The sequence below is a fragment of the Anabrus simplex genome, chromosome 1 (genome assembly GCF_040414725.1).
Source record: "Anabrus simplex isolate iqAnaSimp1 chromosome 1, ASM4041472v1, whole genome shotgun sequence".
NCBI lineage: Eukaryota > Metazoa > Arthropoda > Insecta > Orthoptera > Tettigoniidae > Anabrus > Anabrus simplex.
The window spans coordinates 1715348845-1715370042 of record NC_090265.1 but is presented as its reverse complement, the minus strand read 5'-3'; the positions used below and the strand labels follow the sequence as shown (position 1 = coordinate 1715370042).

The window sequence follows — 21198 nt, the reverse complement described above, 5'->3', positions numbered from 1 at the left end:
CGAACTTCTAGTTGACAGTCTTCGAAATCCAAGTATTGGAACTTCGGTATTTTCTCTAAGTGCTGTGTCGGGACTTTGTCATATTCTTGAAGTGCCTGATCAGGACTTTGTTATTTTCTGCGAGCATCGTGTTGGAACTTTGTCATATTGACATATCAGAACTTTATTATTTCAACACATTGAAACTTTGTTTTTTGAAGTGCAACATAGGGACTTAGTTATCCGACGACGATTGAAAGGACTTTGAATTTTCATGAGTGTTGTGTACCACACTGGACTTACATTTTGAACTTATTCAAACTTGTATTTTGTGAATCAATTTCTGGAACATTGAAATTTTCCAAGCGTGTAGGATGAACTTGTGCCCTACCGACATAAACTTTCGTGTGAACAATATGACTTGTTTTCCAAAGTGCCTCATTGAACTTACGTCTAGTAAAAACTTAGGGGACGTTCAACATTATGTTTAATTGTGAAATATGCAATACATTCCAAATGCTGCACTGGGACTTGTGTTTTGATTCTTATCCTCATTAAAGACTGTGACAATTCAGAATACGCATGTCGCATTCCCAGAAAGTCTAAAACTTTCCAGTATTTTGAGTGAATCCATAATTTATGAAATCAGATTTTTTCTTTCAAATATTATTTTCTTTAATGGCTATTCACTTTGCCTATCGACGGAACAAAACAGTTTCCGAGTGCTATTTATTCAGTTCATTGCCAATGTGTTTTCAATCTTCAGAACTATGCATTTAGAACTGTAGTGACAGTAATCCTCTGGAACATTCTTACTTACAGTAAGCTTATGTTATGAACTTGCATTTCTACCTGTACAAAGTCAAAATCATCTTGTTCTTCGAGTGATTATTCCAGAACGTTTTGATTTAATATCCAGAGTGCAGTAACAATCATTAAAAGGTTATATCTGTTCAGACAGCCATGAACGTGTGGAGTGCCGTGCAGAAAACTCAAGTGAGAATTACGTCTCAAATCGAACCCTGGAACGTGTGCAAATCTTCGAGACATTCCAGAACGTCGAGACATTCCAGAACTCCTCATCCGAGCAGGTGTATTCCCTGCCCAGGCGATGTCCAGCGCCATCCCAGGACTCGGAGGTACCGACCAGCCACGACACTTCCATGCTGCTGTACGAAGGTGATATGAACTTGCTTTTGATGATCAATAAACTCAATTTATCCAAAGAATCTCTAAAATTGATAACTATACCCCTATCTGTACCAACTCCAATGATAAAGCCACTCCCTAGGATAAGATCCATGCTCGTTAATTTAATATCAAGCGCCTCAAAGATATGAACACTTTTTACGGGTACAATATCGAAGGTAAGCCTGGTGGTCTGTAGCTTTGTGGGCAGCCATTCCCCATCAGAGGCTATAGGTGTGGCAACCACAAGGTGCCTCATCTGCTGGTGATGTTCCTTGTCATCTGTACGTCTAACAACCTGTCACCTGAGGTTCTGTTTTGGATTGAAAACCATTTATTTTAACATCTGTAATGACACATCTGTTCCTATGAGAACATCTTTTCCAGCTATGTCATTACACAACATTCACGAAGTTTGGTTCAGTGCCATATAGATTTAATGCAAGTACATATTTCTTGAAGAACAACAAAAAGAATTCTCTGGTCCACTGTGTGTCTACCACAAGATGCCTCATCTTCTGGCGAGATATCAAAAGCCTGTTGGTCTGTCGTTATGAAGTTAGCCTTTATCCATGAGAGACTACAGCTGTTCCACTGTGTGTGTACCACAAGCTGCCTCATCCTCTGGCAATGTATCAAAGGCAAGCCTCGCAGTCAGTCGCTTTGAGCATAGCCTTTCCCCATCAGAGGCTACAGCTGGACTACTCTGTGTCTACCACAAGGTGCCTCATCTTCTGGCAATGTATCGAAGGCAAGCCTGGTTGTCTGTCATTTTGAGGGTAGCCTCTCCCCATCAGAGGCTACAGCTGGTCCACTGTGTGTCCACCACAAGGTGCCTCATCTTCTGGTGATGTTTCAGAAGTAAGCCTAGCTGACCTGCTTCAGATGTCCAGTACTTCCTGCACGGTCGTACCGGTAGGCACTTTTGCAATGTTCAGTCAAAGAAATGCAAAGAATGCCTTGGTTAACCAACTTCTCCGAGCCCTTGCTCATGAATGCAAAGTTGTACTTCCTCTTACAGCAATATTCACCACCAGAAGATTATATCTAAAACACTCTCTATAAACAAACTTGTTCTGTGTCCATGGACTAAGCTTACCTGGCCCTGCTCAGCGAAGGGAGCGGCGTGGCCTGAGGTTGTATTTACGAGCTGAAACATAACATATATTTAAGTCCTTTTTTTTGGTTGTATGCTCAAATAATTCAGGAATATTTATCAAAGAAAAAGATTTTGATACCTGCAATAATTCTTCAGTTAATATTCAAAAGGCTGCAACAGATATTACATGTCAGTGTGTCTCAGTATATAAACACAAACGACATCCTCCTGAGAGAGTGGGTGGTACCCCCTGCCTGTCGTTCGAGGAGATCAGGCACTCTCAACTTGGTGACAACGGTCCCCCTAGCTGAGTTTTGCATTCCTTCCACTTACTTGTGTCCCTCCAGTTCTTTTCCATCCCTGACGCTGTTAGGTTTCCAAGGCCTAGAGACTTTCACTCTCATGTCCTTCATATCCCTTCCCCTTCTTTTGCCGATACCTTAATTCTTCGAATTGTTGGACCTCTTCTATTCGTGTTGAGAGAGACCAAGTTGTCGCCAGCTATGTTGCCCGCCCGATCTCCCTCCATCAGCTTGTTTTCTCTTCCTACTCCAGATTGCATGAGTACCCTCATTCTTCTGTTTCTTTTTTCTTTCAAGATAGCTGTAAAGAGCAAGTTTGTCCAGTTTTACTTCCTCCGAAAACAACACCCACCACATGTCATCAAACTTTGTCCACCGGGGGAATCATAGTCACTTATTCTTAACTGCCACCTAGAAATTAGTATCAATATTAATCTCAAATAGTGCCATGAGATGTCACTCAAGGGATCCTGTTTTAGATCTTAGGTAAGCGTCTGGCAATCATCAGTGTAAATAGAAAAAAAGATGTCCATTTCCTAGATAACTTTGGCCATGCTATGCAAGTAGGTGCTGTTCGTACCAGAAAGAGAGAGAGAGAGAGAGAGACGTGCTGTACAGTAATAGCATCAGTATGATAGTAATGTATCATAACGCCTCTCAAATTTTCACACTGTATATATGATAAAATGAGCTTTTATTTTTGTAATGCTGAAATTCCCCTGTTGTAAAGCTATCCCCAGTGCGGAATACTTTCTTTTTCCATGCAGATATACCATGTAATGCATATGTACTAGTGAATTATGTAAATTATATAAACAAACCTGTCTACCCTGAGAGAATTTTCAAGGAAATTGTAAATGTGAACATTTTGTATCTGGCAAGTATGAAATGTCCAGAATATTAGTATTCCTGCACTTCTACTGCTGGCCACTTGGATGTCTTCAAATAATATGAACTTAAGCCCGGTCTCCACTGATTAACATTTAACACCAACATGTTAAATTTAACATGTTACAATTAACATGTATATTGTGATTGTGTCTTCCAATTGACTTTGCATGTTAACTCAGAATGTTGAGAAAAACACTTTTAACATTGGCGTCCAACTCAATTTGTTCTTTGTGAGATGTCGGCACAGCTTCGGGAACTTCCATACTGTTTCCATTCCAACAGATAGCCTAAATGACGCAAATGGTGTACTTCTCGTGAAGTAGAATTATAGTTACAACACTCCGCAATACTCAATCTCTTTGTTATAAGCTACAAATTCAGTACGCGCACCTATGTCGTTCTCTCTGCATTATACCGGTACTAAAATTTATTGTCAGAAAATGGAGTGGAGCGGGGAGATTACTCTGGACTTAATTAATGACATAATAGTAAGGCCTTGTTTGTGGGATGTCTCATCAAAGGAATACAGAGACATAGTGAAGAAAGCCGACAGTTTCCAGGAACTCTAAATTACCTATAATTGTTCCGGCTAGTGCATTGAAAAAAAAAAAAAAACACCTATCATCCCTCTGCTCCTGGTACAGTCAAGAATTGTAAAAAGTTCAGAAAAGTCAGAAGTCAGGGGCAGGAGGGGACAAAGTTGATACTTCAAAGTGGTTTGCTTTTGAAGCAATGAGCAGGATGAGGGGAGGAAATGTGCTAAATATCAAAATCAAATCAAAATCTCTTTATTTGCAAATGAGGTGTCTACCTCGGTGGCAAATGGTACACTAAAATACATTATTGTCAAGCACTAAATATTAAATTAACAAGAGAATAAAATTTTCCTATAATACAATGTTATATAATTTACGCTAACAATTTTTTCTATTAAACACACAGCTCATCCTTAGTAAATTTACATTGTTTACAAAATTCTACTTATAATATCTCCTGTACTACTTACAAATATAGTCAACTGATATACAGTATGTGGAATTACTTCAAATGATACTGTACAACTGGTATAAGATTAAAATTTACATTGCATTTATTTACTTTTTCTTTTCTTTAACCATTCTGGAACCTAAGTAGCATAACGACCTGCTGCGTCTTAACCAAAGCCCCTTTTACCACCACTTTTCAGAGTTCCTGAAGGGCCTTCACAGCTACCGTAGCGGTCCCAGGGCCCTCGAAGTCCCCACTGTACTTCACCCCTACAGGCAGTCCCTTACTTTGGCTGTCCAAACCCCTTAGACTGCATTTCTAAATCAAAACAAGAAGCAACAGTGGCAATAACAAAGGCCAAATCCTCTTCATCTTTTTTCTTTTTGCTAGTGGCTTTACGTCGCAATGACACAGATAAGTGTTATGGCGATGATGGGATAGGAAAGGCCTAGGATTTGGAAGGAAGTGACCATGGCCTTAATTAAGGTACAACCCCTGGTGTGAAAATGGGAAACTATGGAAAACCATCTTCAGGGCTGCCGACAGTGGGATTCAAACCCATTATCTTCTGGATGCAAGCTTACAGCCACGTGCCCCTAACTGCATGGCCAACTCGCCTGGTGATCCTCTTCATCTGAGTCCATTGTCCTTGTTTGAAAACACTAGACATCATCTAAATGTATTACCACAAACTGATATAATGAACTAACTGTATATAGAAAAAGGAAGTCAAGTTTAACATGTTTATTAAGTGTGGATACAATGTTAAATGAAACATATTCAACATTTAACTTGTTGATAGTGTCAGAAGTTAACATTTAACACTTTTAACATTTAACATGTTGTTGTTAAATGTTAATCAGTGGAGACCGGCCTTTAAAGAAACTACTGTAATATTAAGTTGTAAGGTATCTCCTTTTTCCTCACCCTGAGAGGGTCTACTTTACAGCGAGGTGCCCTTCTTTGTTCCTGTTATGTGTTATGTGTATACAGATAAACACTGAGTCCTAGAAGTTGTCCATCAGGGGTTAAAATTCCCTACCAGGTCGGGACACTCTGAACATCAGTTGTAATGCTGACCAAATCAGCCAAATAGCTGAACTTATATCATAATCAAGATAAAATGGATGATAATAATAAATAATAATACAGCCTTTCACTGTACTTTTATTTTTATTTGTTGAGTTTCTTCTACCATATTTATCCCTGATTTGTCTGATGACCTTGCTGCTTACTTCATGTGCACATAAGTTGGAACAAGAAACATCTTAATTGAAGCTAAGATGGTGTTGTCACCTCCCACTTGAAAGGCTAGCGCAGAGGGAGACATCTAATGATGAATGAGAATAACACTTACTATAGGCCAATGGTAAAGATTTCTTAACCCTGGAGTGGTCGCATGGGTTTTGTCAATATTAATTGTCGCACCGGGTCTCTCAGACCCATTTTTTCTCTGTGTTTTACTGTTAGATTTTTATACTTTATTTCCAATTACAGTATTATAGGACATTATTTTGTTTATTTGACAGCACTTTACATGACTACAATATTTAACTATCCCGTTTCTTAACCAAAAAATGTATTTTTGTCATTGCATTAAAAACTTATTGTTTTTTGTTAACTTGTGAAAGGTTAAACATGGTAAAGGTAAAATGTATTTTACATCATTTTTTTCACTTTTTCCTGCATCTACATGCACAAAGCAACACTTTCATATATTTTCTACACAGTCTTAATACAACATATTTTAGAGAATTTCACACTTGAACTATTGGTACAAATATATGGATTTTTTTAAGTATGTGTGAATTATTTGTCATAATTTATAAAAGAAAAATCAAATTAGTTTTAGAAACACATACAAGTACAGGGAAACATCGCTTTAATCAATTTCTATGTACATTCTGCAGACAAGTTGTCCATGTTCTCCGCAAATGAAATTTGGGCACTTGGGGCAGATGAAGGATGACTTCCTGTCTTTGTTTGTTGGACAGAAATGACCAAGAGCTTCTTCATTTTCAGATTCCTCCAATATGAAATGAATCCAGGAAGAATTAGCTTCATGCATTGTTACACAGAAGAAAATGTGTACTAAACAAACAATGCAAAGTTTGACAACGAAGACCAACGTTAACAATCGCACCGGGTCTGCGAGACCCTGAACAGTCTGTACGCGCAAAGTTTCCAAGGCAACTGAGAGCGGGCTACTGTGTTTGATTGAAGGTCGGGAGCCAAGAAGCTACCAGGGATGGGGAAGCGCTGGGTTCATTCCAACAACAGGAACACCAATAAGTATGTCTGCCCGGGTCTCGTAGACCCATCGCGACCACTCCAGAGTTAAATTCAAACCTTCAATATAAGGGATGCCTTGCTCATGAACAGACAAGTTTTTCGTCTGAAGAGTTGGAGCAAAGTTCTCTGTGAATCGTAAAGATTTTCAACTAATTTTCTGACATGGCAAAAGCACAAAAGCGTATTACCATGTCTGCAATTACAGGCTATGAAAGTCTCAATCTAAATAATAAAATCATAATAAACACAATTGTATAATACACCTCCAAAACTTAATATTTCTTAAATACAGTAGAAGTCTGTTATAGCGAGAATTCATAACAGCAAAAAATTTACTCGCTATAACGGATTGTCGTTATATCCGATTTTTGTATAAATGTTGGAAAACCCTTCTTCACTTTAAAATCGGTACAGAACAGCAATCAGTTTGTTCAAAGCTTACGTTTCCGCAGATGATATCCACACTAAGGCTTACTTGTTTGTTATTTTTCGTAATCCCATACTACATGAAAGTGTATGTTTAATTTCATTCTGAAAAAAATATAGTTCCGTATATCTCTGAACCAAAGATGAACCCCACTTTTTCCTTCAAAAAGTTAAAATCAGGCTCAAAAACAGGTTTGTAAAATTGTACAGGCCTACGCATTTTTAGACTACTTTTAGACGCCGAACATTGACTTTCGTCACGCCATATTTCATTTCTTTTGCGGCTGCACAATTATTCTTTATTTCCGCGGGTTTAGGGACCGTTAACTTAACATTGGCATCATAATACTGAAGAGAACTCGTTGAAAATTTTCTGGCAATAACTATTCCATGCGTCTCTACAATACAACGATCCATCAGGAAATTATTCTTGCTGTCTATAAAACTGTTACCGTACTTTTACGCAGTGTCAGATATAACCAGCTACCGCTACACGCACGTCTCACTTGTCGGGTACGACCAAATTCAACGGTTAGCGATGTATAGGCCTAATCGCGAACGTTGAAAGTCAACGAACGAGTTTTTTGCGCCACGGTATGGCCAACTGCCCTTCCATTTTTCGTGCACATACCATACCTATTCCATCATCAACTTCTTTAAAGTGTCCTTGTTGTGGACCACTGAATGCATTTCTTTTACAGTACGCATTTTTTTAGCTCTTTGTCTTCATGCTAACGCCAAATATTGGCTTTAGTTAGGCCTATGCCGTATTTTCTTGCGGCGGCACAATTATTCTACATTTCCGAGTGTTTAATAAACATTAACTTAAAATTGGCATCATAATATCGACTAGAACCCGTTGAAAATTTGCCGGCAATAGCTTTTCCACGTATCTTTACAATATGACTATTCATCATGAGAATATTCCTGCTGTCTATAAACCTTAATTTTACTAAGCGTCAAGTACAATAGACGCGTTATGACTCTGCCACTGAGTAGCCATGGATTTTCTAAGAATTTGAAGGGTCGCATGTTTTGATGCCATTCTGCAGATTTGAGACACACACACACTGTACCGGTACGCTGTACAACCGGTAGCGATGTGTAGTAAAGAAGCGGTCGTCAATGAGTTCTGTGCGCGTGTGAAAAGAAGCAGCGTGGTTACCGCGGTAGTTGCCAGAGGTATCCATTGATTGATTGATTGATTGATTGGCTGACTGACTGACTGACTGACTGATTGATTGATTGATTGATTGATTGATTGATTGATTGATTGATTTCAATGCCAAGCATCACTAACATGGAAACCTTGTTCAATGATGTTAACTGGTGATGGTGGTTTTATTGTGATTATCTCAAGGTGAAAACTGCGTGGTCATGAGCACATATCGGCAAGGAACATTGTAGAGATAACTATCAAAATGTGAAAAAAGATCATGAAGGAACATCATGAAAAGAGGAAGGACAACAGTGAGATTTGTTTATAGTCCCACCAATTATTTGTACAGTTTTCAGAGATGCCGAGGTACCGGAAGTATTATTCACGGGAGTTCCTTTACCTAAATCTACCGACACAAGGGTGATGCATTTGGGTACCTACAAATACCACAGGACTGAGCCAACTTAGACTAGAAAGCCAGTGCCATAAACACCTCAGCCACTCAATTTAAATTAAAGTGTCTCTAACACAGTGAAATGAACTCATTGCTCAGCTCCACTCTTCTTCTCACCCGAACTCAATGCTATTTCCATACCCTTCATGGTCCTTGCCTTCCTTTGGCTGATACCTTCGTTCTTCGAGCCAGCCCCGCGATGTAGGTGTAGCATACATGCCTCTTACCCGGTGGACCTGGGTTTGATTCCCGGCCAGGTTTGAGATTTTTACTTGGATCTGAGGGCTGGTTTGAGGTCCACTCAGCTTACATGATTATAAGCGAGGAGCTATCTGATGCTGAGATAGTGGACCCGGCCTAGAAAGCCAAGAATAATGGCCAGGAGGATTCATCGTGCTGAACACGACACCTCACAATCTGCAGGCCTTTGGACTGAGCAAAGGTTGCTTGGTAGGCCATGGCCCTTCGAGTCTGTTGTGCCATGTTTTTAAAATATATTCTTCGAACGATTGGACTTTACCTAGTGGGGTGTCTATGTGGTAGCTGTGAGCTTGCATTTGCCAGCCATGAAGATGTTTTTTATTTGGTTTCCCATTTGACTGTCACTTCCTTTCCCTGAAAAAATGAAATAGCGTATGGCTTTTAGTGCCGGATGTGTCCGAGGACATGTTCAGATCACCAGGTGCAGGTCTTTCGATTTGACACCCATAGGCGACCTATGCATCAGGTTGAGGCCTTTGCAATGTGGTTGTCATTTTTGTTTAATTAGAGCTAAGAAAGAATGTTCTTGCCCTTCGTGACCCTTGCCTTTCTCACACCCTGCGAGTGGGAGCGGTATCACCTGCCTGCTGTAAGATGCGACTAAATGGGGAACCAGGGCTCTCAACTTGAGAGCTCAACTTGACCACAGTTCCCAAGCTGAGTCTGGCATTGTTTCCACTTGTGCGAGGCTCTTCACTTTGACCAACATCCCAATGCCAACTCTCATTCTGTTCCGACCCCGGCGGTCGCAAGGCCCTTAGTGGCCCTTGCTTTTCTTTTGCTGATTCCTTCTTTCTTTAAAGAACCACACCTAATGGTTCTCCTTAAAATAGTAATAATATTCACTTGTATTAAGATAGTAAACATACGTGTAGGCTTGCCACGCTCGCTCCTCTTCGCTGGCATTTTCTTCCTTTTTTTATCCTGAAACAATAGAAACTGCCCTTAGAACAGGAAATATATAAAGAAATTAGTACATGGAAGCATGAGAAAAGGTTGTGATGGTGTTTGGAGGAGTCTCTGTTCACAACTGATGATTATTCTTTCAAGGGAACATCGGACAGTGAATAGAACAGGCTAGTATTTCTTCTGCTGATACTCTGTATCTTAATTGTTCATTTCTATGGGGCACATTTGTAGTAATGGAAAAATTATAAACCCCAGGGGCTGTAAAATGTTGGAAGTGTGGGTGGGTGACCACAGTTTCCTTAACTGAATCTGACATAGATTCCACTTACTTGTTTCAGGCTCTTTAATTTCATTTTTTCAATCTGACCACCCTTGGTCAACTGTTGTTCTTTCCAGAGCAGGATGGGGCTAGGGAGTCTTTCATTTTCATGCCCTCCCTGGCCCTTCCAATTCTTTTCTTAATACATTCGTTCTTTGAAGTGTTTTCCGAGTGAAAAATGTTAATAGAGGATAGTTGTCCAGTTATATTTGCTCTTAAAACAATAATCACCATCACCATTCTTACATTTACCATGTGATGAGTGTTAGTAGAGGATGGTTGTCCAGTTATACTTCCTCTTAAAACAGTAATCACCATCACCATTCTTACAATTACCATGTGATAAGTGTTAGTAGAGGATGGTTGTCCAGTTATATTTCCACTTAAAACAGTAATCACCATCACCATTCCTACATTTACCATGTGATGAGTGTTAGTAGAGGATGGTTGTCCAGTTATATTTCCTCTTAAAACAGTAACCACCATTACCACTCTTACATTTACCATGTGATGAGTGTTAGTAGAGTAGGGTTGTCCAGTTATATTTCCTATTAAAACGGTAATCACCATTACCACTCTTACATTTACCATGTGATGAGTGTTAGTAGAGGATGGTTGTCCAGTTATACTTCCTCTTAAAACAGTAATCACCATCACCATTCTTACAATTACCATGTGATAAGTGTTAGTAGAGGATGGTTGTCCAGTTATATTTCCTCTTAAAACAGTAATCACCATCACCACTCTTACATTTACCATGTGATGAGTGTTAGTAGAGGATGGTTGTCCAGTTATATTTCCTCTTAAAACAGTAATCACCATCACCACTCTTACATTTACCATGTGATGAGTGTTAGTAGAGTAGGGTTGTCCAGTTATATTTCCTATTAAAACGGTAATCACCATTACCACTCTTACATTTACCATGTGATGAGTGTTAGTAGAGGAGGGTTGTCCAGTTATATTTCCTCTTAAAACGGTAATCACCATCACCACTCTTCCATTTACCATGTGATAAGTGTTAGTAGAGGATGGTTGACCAGTTATACTTCCTATTTAAATGTTGCACTACATTACTCTCTCTTTACTCACCTCTTTGTTCTCTTTGGTAGCTTTTCTCTTCCTTCTGAAAGAGAGAATGAGAAATCTGGATTAGTAATAATAATTGTGTGTGGTACAGCATTTGTAAGGCTGACCCTCCAGTAAGGGTGGAAGCTGTGTGTTGCTGTGGTGAAGGACAGCGTTACTTGTTGTGAACTACCGGAAAGTCGACAGCAGTAAAATAACATGATTCCCGAGCTAGCTCATTGAACTAGGGACGCCAATTCCCAAAGGCCAGCGTGCTGACCAGTCTAACCATATGATAATTTGATTATCTGACACTGTGACAGCCATAAGTTGTTTTGGTTTCTCAGTGGAACAGAGAATTCTGTCCATGTGACTAGCTATCCGAACTGTGAGTGGCCATATCGCTGTTATGACCAGCGACTGCGGGAGAATCTCAGGGCCCTTAACTGAGTCTGACTTCCCTAGATCAACTCTTGTTCTCTTCTAATCCAGACGTGAGTGTCACAGGGAAGATGTAATATATCCTCAGTTCTGTTTATTATTATTATTATTATTATTATTATTATTATTAATATTATTATTATTATTATTATTATTATTATTATTATTATTATTATTATTATTATTATTATTATTATTATTATATTTTATTTTTATAATACACAATTTTATAATTGAGTTTATGAGCTTCTTCAGTACAATGTACATGGAAGAAGTACTATTTAGTACATACGCACATATGCTTCATACATATCGGTATATACTTACACTGTTGACAAATAAATTTGACAGATATTTATGAGATATTTACTATACATAAATGTAAAATAATTAGTAGTGGACGATTTTCATTAGTCCTCTGTATGTGGTGGATGGTTCATGCCAATAAACTTCCTTACTATATGGCAAGTGGCAAGGATTGATGCTTTTTGTAATTCTCTGTAAGTGAGAGGGTGGAGATTAAGAGCTTTAATGCTCCTGTGTAGTGTCCTTGGCATAATACCATTACATGCAATCACTACAGGAATTATGATAACATTATTGAATTTCCACATGGTTTTTATCTCTGTGGCCAGATCTGTGTGTTTGGAAATCTTCTCTGTATGTGTTGAATGGGGGTTGTGAGTATTAGGGCATGCTATGTCAATTATGAAGCAGATTTTCTTGTTTTTATGTACAAAAGTTATATCTGGTCTATTGCAGGTAATAGTTTTATCAGTAATGATACTTCTATCCCAGTAAATTTTGTCATTTTCACTTTCCAAGACTGATTAGGGTTTGTACTTCCTATATGCTGTTTTACAATGGATTAGGTTATTTTGTCAGGCTAATTTCTGGTGAATTATTTTTGCAATTTGGTCATGTCTGTACTTGTAGTCTGTGTTTGCCATTGACTGATAACCTTAGGTTATGTGCTGGATGGTTTCTGGAGATGTATTACATCGTCGGCACAGATCTGAATAGACAGACGGATCATGCAGTTTATGCTTTCTATAGTTCCTTGTGGCAATGACTTGATCTTGTATGGCGAACATGAAGCCCTCTGTTTCTGGGTATATATCCGAGTGTGTCAGCCACTCATGTGACGCTTGTTTGTCGATATATGGCTGATTTAACCCATTTGTATACCGTCCATGAAGAGGTTTCTTTTTCCACAGAACGATCTTTTCCTCATTTGTGGAGAATGACATTGTAAGTGAAGCCAGGGTGTTCAGATTGAGGGGTGTAAAACCGTTATCTGCTACAACCATTGCACTATGTAGGGCAGAGGTTTCTGATTTATGTTTGAAATAGCACATTAATGATGTAATTTGTTCTTTGTGTAATTTCTCAAGGTCTATTAGTCCACGACCACCATCAGAATGAGGCAGAGTGAGTCTTTCTGAGGCTGATTTTGGATGATGCATGTTATGTTTTGTCAGTAACACATTCACTTTCGTTCAAAGATCCTTCAACTCAGTTGTAGTCCACTTTATGACTCCAAATTAGTATGTGAGAACAGGTATAGCAAACGTGTTGATGGCCTTAACGATGCTTTTTCCTGTGAGCTTAGAACGCACAATTCATCTTAGTCGTTCAATATATGTCAGTCTCAATGCCTGTTTTGTGTCCTTGTGTTGAATCCTTGCTGATTGGTTGTATCCAAGATATCGATATGTTTCATTTGTTGTCAGTGGTGAGATATCTGTTGCTTTAGAGTGGATGCCCTGTGCCGAGAAAGAGCCCCTCCTAATTATCTGAGTAGCACATTTATTGAGTCCAAATTTCATGCAGATGTCTGTGAAGAAATTGTGGGTAATTAAAACAAGGTGTTCAAGTTGTTTTTGTGATGCAACATACAGTTTCAAATCATCCATATACAGTAGATGTGAAATTTTGTAGATTGTTCTTCGCTTATTTTTGATAGTGAATCCATATGGTGTCTGATAGTGGGTTCAGAGCAAGACAAAACCATAGCAGACTGAGGGAATCCCCTTGGAAAATGCCTCTTAATTGGTACGAGGTCAGTTATCACACATTCTTCTCTATTGTGGAGGTTAATAGTAGTTTTCCAAGTCTGCATGGTAGTTGCTAGGAATGTCACTATTTTAATTGCTGTTACAACCTCCTCTAATGTGAAATCTGCTTGGGTCATGCTTTCAATATTCTCAGCTTTCTTCTTGACAGTTTTAAGCCAAAGTGCCTCTTCATTATGTTCTATGGATGCATCCCATATAGTTGACCAGTATTCTCTTATGCTCTCCACAGCTGGTATCCCATTGCTATTCTGCATGTTAGCTGTCTCAGGTGTCCTAAGTTGTTGTTGTTATTATTATTATTATTATTATTATTATTATTATTATTATTATTATTATTATTATTATTATTATTATTATGTCACCAGCATCAGAGAGGAATTTTCCAAAGGGTTAGTTTGAGAACCATAAATAAGCTATGGGGTGATGAATTTGGAGATTACAGTTAACTTCTGTTAAGGTTGTAGAAGAGATTAAGTTATTATGTCTTCTAGTTTCATTGTAGTTCAAGGATCGAAGACTGTTTACACCGGGGTATTTCATGGTGTCGTAGATGGTATTAGACAATAATTTTCTTACTGAGGCCCATTTGCTGGTTATCACTTCATTTATAACTAAATAGAAATTTAAATCTACCTAATCAGTACATCAATTTGAGGAAATTAGAATTAGCTCATTCAAAGTTCTTCATCTTTGTACTAGTTTTGATCAGAGTAATGATCGTCTTCAGACATCAAATCAATTAACGAGATGAAAAACAACCAAGAAATGACAAGATAGATAGCTAAAAACATGGTGGTGAAGAAGTCCGTTTAAAGAAGTCAAAGGGACTGTCGAAGTCCTATAAGAAAAATAGACAATGAGCAAGAGAATATGTACAATCAATGGGTTAATGATTCTAAAATTATGTATATTATATGTTGGCGTAAAATATTGAATCATAATTAAAATAAAGTGACAACCACACTTCAACTTAAAATAGTCCACTGAACATCTAGACTGTTATTTCTCACTGAACGTATAAAAGTATAATATTACTACCTTACAAACTTGGATAAAAATAGAAGACTACAGCTATACACAGAAGCCTTTTACAATCAACTAGTGTCAATCACACACACACATCTTATGTGCCTAGGCACAGTTTACACTTTTATATGTTCAATCAGAAATAACAGCCTAATGTCCACTTTACTTCTACATATGAAATGACCTAATAATCAAGAACACCTGGTTCAAGAAGCAGCTGAGCCATAACATCATCAGGTACAGCTGGAATGGAGAGCAGAAAGCTCTTATTGACTACCAGTATGTCATTGCAGAAAAAGAGGCTGGAACATTTATTAGAGATGTGAAAGTGCTGCCAGCAGAAAGTTAGGTACCGGTAGTGACCAAAGGTTGGTAGTAATCACCTTAAAAATCATTGTGGTAAAAATAGATAAATACCAGATGTAACCCCAAGATAAAAGTTGGGAATTTGAAAAATGAGGTAAGAGGTCTGAATACCAGCTGAAAATTAATGACAGATTGCTCAAATGTAAAGTGGGAATAGCTGAAGAAGGAATGACTTGGATTTAAAAGAAACACTGTTGGACACTGCAGTCAATACTGTTTGCAGAACAAATAGCAGAGTAAGAGAGGAAGAAACACCATGATGGAATGAAACTGTCTGAACAGCAATAAAGGAGAGAAATTAAATGAGGAAACTAAGAGATAGAGAATGTCAGAAAGGTGTGGCAAGGAATGAAATGAAGTAAGAAGAACTCATTCAGCTGTACTGAGACCTGAAGTTTAGACTGAAAAGAATAATTTCTAATGAGAAAGAGAAAATCTGGACCAAATTCACACAGAAACTAGAAGAGGACAGCAGGAACAACAGGAAACTATTACAGCAAGTGGTGAGAAGCAAGAAAAGCAACCGTGAAGGATTAAAGGCTCTAGAGGAAGAAGGTGGATACTTCACTTTGAATAACAAGGATATAAGAGATGAGATGGTACAGTATTTACAAAATTTATATAATGGTGAAAATTTAAGTACTGTATCAAACAATAGGAGACCATGGTGAAAGAAAATATTCAAAACACGGAGCCTCCTCTAACATGGATGGAAGTGGAAAACGTCCTGAAGAACATGAGTAAAGCAAGGCAACATGCATAGATGAAGTAAGTGTTGACATGATCGAGGCTGCTTGAGTGCAAGGATTGCAGTGGTTGTTTAGAGTCCTACACACCATTTGGAAAGAAGGGAAACTACCTGAAGACTGGACTAAAGGCCTTCTGTTTAAGAAAGGAGACAGAGGGAAATCCAGCAAGTACAGGGGCATCACTCTTCTATCTCTTGGACTCAAAATAATGGAACAAATCATAGAACAGAGATTAAGAACCATCACTGAACCACAGCCTGAATAGGAGTAGTATGTTTTTAGAAGGAATAGGGCAACAACAGATCTGATATTTTCTGTAAGGACGATCATGGAGAAGCACTGGGAAAAGGAAAAATATCATCTTTATTTCCTTAGATATTGAGAAGGCTTATGACAGTGTACAGAGACAAAATGTCTGGGAAGGTGCTTTAATTATAAAGTCAGAATTCTCTACGAACATTGCCACAGTTGTGTCCAAAGAGGGGATGGACATTCAGAATGGTTTGAGACTAGGCAGGGTGTACAGCAAGGCAGCACACTATTGCCACTTCTGTTCATCATTGTAATGGATGAAATAATGAAAAGAGTTAAAGAGACTCAATAACAACTCTGAGATTTAAGCTCTTGCCTTTGCAGGTGATACAGTGATATGCAGTAATAATTAGGTCGAAGAACAACAGAAGCTGGATGACTGGAATGCTAAATTCAAGCTTTTTGGTCTCAAGATAAGGAAGTCCAAAATGGAAGCGTTGCCTGTTAGACAACAGAACATCACTCTTGATGGGTCAAAGTCGGAACAAATACACCAGTTCCATCTTGGCAGTGTAATAACAACATAAAAATCAAATTGAATACTCTACAGGAGCTTCCTTGCACCAGTTATCATGTACAGTCTAGAAACTTGCATCCAAACCAACAGAAATATCAGCAAATCCCAAGCAGTGGAAACAAAGTTCTTAAGAACTATGTTTCAGAACACGAGGAGGGACAAAGTGAAAAAAAACCTTAGTGAGATCTGTGTTGAAGCCAGGTTGAAATGGTTTGTTCATCTCAAAAGAATGGACCCACAAAGAAGAGCTTGAGTGTGGTTTGAGAAGGAAGTGGAAGAAGTAAGTATAAATAACCACCTAATCGATACTTTATTAATGCCTCAGGCAAAACTGAATAAAATTAAAACTTACAGGACATGTTTCGACCACTTAGTGGTCCTCTTCATCTGTATAAATAAAGAACTGAAAAGAAAAACATTGACAATAAGCACAAATAAAAGTTCTTTGGAGACTGCTTTGATAAAAATGGAGGTCATCAGAATAGGTCATCTTGCCTCTCGTTCTTCTTTGGAAAAGATGTTTATTCTGCGCTGTCTAGAGGGTCTGTCTTTGAGCGCGACCTGGTGAAGTAACGATGTGATACAGTTTGACAGTTCATGGAAAGCTCTGGAGAGAAGGGAAGTAGAGTTTTATCGTCATCTAAAATAACATGTGAGGAAGGAGGAAGATTGGGCTGTGCTTCTGCGATGTCGTGTTTGATTATATCTCTTGTTCGTCTAGTCTGTTTCATGTCTACCCATTCTAAGTATTTGCTAATATTCTCATATAAGATGTTTTTATGCTCGTTGTTTTCGTTGAGATTCTCTTCACTGTTTTCCAATTTATGAAGAACAATGTGGATGTTTTCCAGGTTGTTCATAAGATTACCTTTATTAATCATACAGATAATTTGAAGGTCTTGTTTTATATTGGTGAATTTGTGGTTGGACTCTTTCATATGGGATCCCATGGCAGAGAATCTTTTGTATCTTTCAGCATTGACGTGTTCTTGATATCTAATTGAGAAGTTCCTTCCAGATTGTCCCACGTAAGTTTTTTTACATTGAGCACAAGTCAGCTTATAAATACCTGATTCCTGGAATTCGTCATCTTTAAGTTTATTAGCTTTATTATGACTAAAGAATCTATGTTTCGTGTTGTTGTTTGTAGAGAAGGCTACCTTGGTATTGTGTTTCTTGAATAAGTTGGTGATTTCGTAAATCTTCGGGTTATTAAAGGTGAATTTAACATATCCTTTTTCTTTTTCTGAATGCTGTTTAAGTTTAATTTGTTGTTGGTATTTGCATTTTATTGATGAATTTCAAACTGAAACCATTATGTAGAGCCTGTTGACGAATGAAAGAAAGTTCCTTTTTTCTGTCTGTTTCTGTTAGCGGAATTTCAAAGGCTCTGTTGACGAAACTATAATAAGCTGATTTCTTTTGCGAGATGGGATGTAAAGAATCACTTTTGATTGTAGTCGGGGTAAAAGTGGGTTTCCTGTATATTTTAAATTGGAAATGGTTGTCTTTACGAATTGTTTGGATATCCAGAAAATTGAGTATGCCTTTCTCTTCTTCTTCAGCTGTAAATTTTATGTTTGGGTCTAAATTATTCAAAGTTTTAAGGATACTGTGACTATCATTTATTTCCTTGTTAATTATGGCATAGGTATCATCAACATATCGAAGCCAGAGATCGAGTCCTTTAATGTGACCTACCATCTGAGTGTGTTCCAAAAAGTCGAGGTAAATGTTAGCTAAAATTCCAGAAGCCGGCGCTCCCATTGGAAGTCCATCTTGCTGATATATTTTATTATTAAAAGAGAAGAAATTGTGGTTCAAAACGAATTCCAAGATAGTAATGAAGTTTTCTATTTCAGGTATACTGATACGTTTGTGAATTAATAAATTCGTCTTTATATATCAGGTACAAAATCTAGTGTGGGACAAAGCAGTTCCTGTAAGAGCCAAACAAACAATGTTCAAATCTTACCTCCTGCCAATCATGACATATGGGTTGGAGTCCTGTGTGTTTTGTAAAGAGACATCAGCAAACTGCAAGCATGTGAAATGAAATGTTTACGATCTGCTATGCAAAAAACAAGAAGAGACAAAATTAAAAATGAGTGCAACGACATGCAAGTGACCTGTACGATGGAAGAAAGACTACGCATTGCATGGCTGAAATGGCTTGGGCATGTGCAGAGGATGAAAGAGACTAGAACCCCAATACTTGGAAATGGCAGTACCTGGAAGGAGACCTGTTGGACGTCCCAGAAGAAGGTGGCTGGACCAAATAAATGCAGACCTTACTGAGAAAGGAACAACACTGCAGGATGTGAAAGGAGAGGAACTCTTTAATGACAGGAACCAATGGAGGCATATTGTCCACAAAAGTCTTACCTATCCTGATGGAAGGATACCCAGATGATGATGATGATCTGACATTACTATGTTAAATACACGAAAGTTTATATAAAGACGAATTTATTAATTCACAAACGTATCAGTATACCTGAAATAGAAAACTTCATTACTATCTTGGAATTCGTTTTGAACCACAATTTCTTCTCTTTTAATAATAAAATATATCAGCAAGATGGACTTCCAATGGGAGCGCCGGCTTCTGGAATTTTAGCTAACATTTACCTCGACTTTTTGGAACACACTCAGATAGTAGGTCACATTAAAGGACTCGATCTCTGGCTTCGATATGTTGATGATACCTATGCCATAATTAACAAGGAAATAAATGATAGTCACAGTATCCTTAATACTTTGAATAATTTAGACCCAAACATAAAATGTACAGCTGAAGAAGAAGAGAAAGGCATACTCAATTTTCTGGATATCCAAACAATTCGTAAAGACAACCATTTCCAATTTAAAATATACAGGAAACCCACTTTTACCCCGACTACAATCAACAGTGATTCTTTACATCCCATCTCGCAAAAGAAATCAGCTTATTATAGTTTCGTCAACAGAGCCTTTGAAATTCCGCTAACAGAAACAGACAGAAAAAAAGAACTTTCTTTCATTCGTCAACAGGCTCTACATAATGGTTTCAGTTTGAAATTCATCAATAAAATCATCACTAAATGCAAATACCAACAACAAATTAAACTTAAACAGCATTCAGCAAAAGAAAAAGGATATGTAAAATTCACCTTTAATAACCCGAAGATTTACGAAATCACCAACTTATTCAAGAAACACAATACCAAGGTAGCCTTCTCTACAAACAACAACACGAAACATAGATTCTTTAGTCATAATAAAGCTAATAAACTTAAAGATGACGAATTCCAGGAATCGGGTATTTATAAGCTGACTTGTGCTCAATGTAAAAAAACTTACGTGGGACAATCTGGAAGGAACTTCTAATTAGATATCAAGAACACGTCAATGCTGAAAGATACAAAAGATTCTCTGCCATGGGATCCCATATGAAAGAGTCCAACCACAAATTCACCAATATAAAACAAGACCTTCAAATTATCTGTATGATTAATAAAGGTAATCTTATGAACAACCTGGAAAACATCCACATCGTTCTTGATAAATTGGAAAACGGTGAAGAGAATCTCAACGAAAACAACGAGCATAAAAACATCTTATATGAGAATATTAGCAAATACTTAGAATGGGTAGACATGAAACAGACTAGACGAACAAGAGATATAATCAAACACGACATCGCAGAAGCACAGCCCAATCTTCCTCCTTCCTCACATGTTATTTTAGATGACAATAAAACTCTACTTCCCTTCTCTCCAGAGCTTTCCATGAACTGTCAAACTGTATCACATCGTTACTTCACCAGGTCGCGCTCAAAGACAGACCCTCTAGACAGCGCAGAATAAACATCTTTTCCAAAGAAGAACGAGAGGCAAGATGACCTATTCTGATGACCTCCATTTTTATCAAAGGAGTCTCCAAAGAACTTTTATTTGTGCTTATTGTCAATGTTTTTCTTTTCAGTTCTTTATTTATACAGATGAAGAGGACCACTAAGTGGTCGAAACATGTCCTGTAAGTTTTAATTTTATTCAGTTTTGCCTGAGGCATTAATAAAGTATCGATTAGGTGGTTATTTATACTTACTTCTTGATTAAACATCGATACGGTCATGAAATGGACAACTTGTAATAAGGAAGTGGAACGCATAAGATCAAGAGGTCAACCAAGGAAGACATGGATCGATCAGATGAGGAATGATCTACCTGGACGAGGTTTGAATTTGCAGCAGGTTATGGAGGAAGACATCTACATGGACAAAAGTAAATAGAGAATGCTCATTCACTGCACCCAGGAAACTGTTTCTGGTTGAAGATTAGGATGATGATGATGTTGTTGATAATGAGTGCCTTAATTTGTGGACAAGCAGACA

The 21198-nt window shown here is 37.9% G+C and overlaps 1 protein-coding gene across 1 annotated transcript in view; it reads right to left on the bottom strand.

The window, feature by feature from the left end:
- Window positions 1–4158: 4158 nt before the first annotated feature.
- LOC137498887 (uncharacterized) overlaps window positions 4159–21198 on the bottom strand; it is a 67896-nt gene continuing 50856 nt past the window's right edge. Inside the window, exons 8-10 of the mRNA XM_068226599.1 lie at window positions 11359–11392; window positions 9908–9962; window positions 4159–4764 (exon numbers count right to left, since the gene is read on the bottom strand). Of these exons, the coding sequence (XP_068082700.1) occupies window positions 4730–4764; window positions 9908–9962; window positions 11359–11392 (124 nt within the window). The 3' untranslated portion in view covers window positions 4159–4729. The remainder of the gene's footprint in view (window positions 4765–9907; window positions 9963–11358; window positions 11393–21198) is intronic.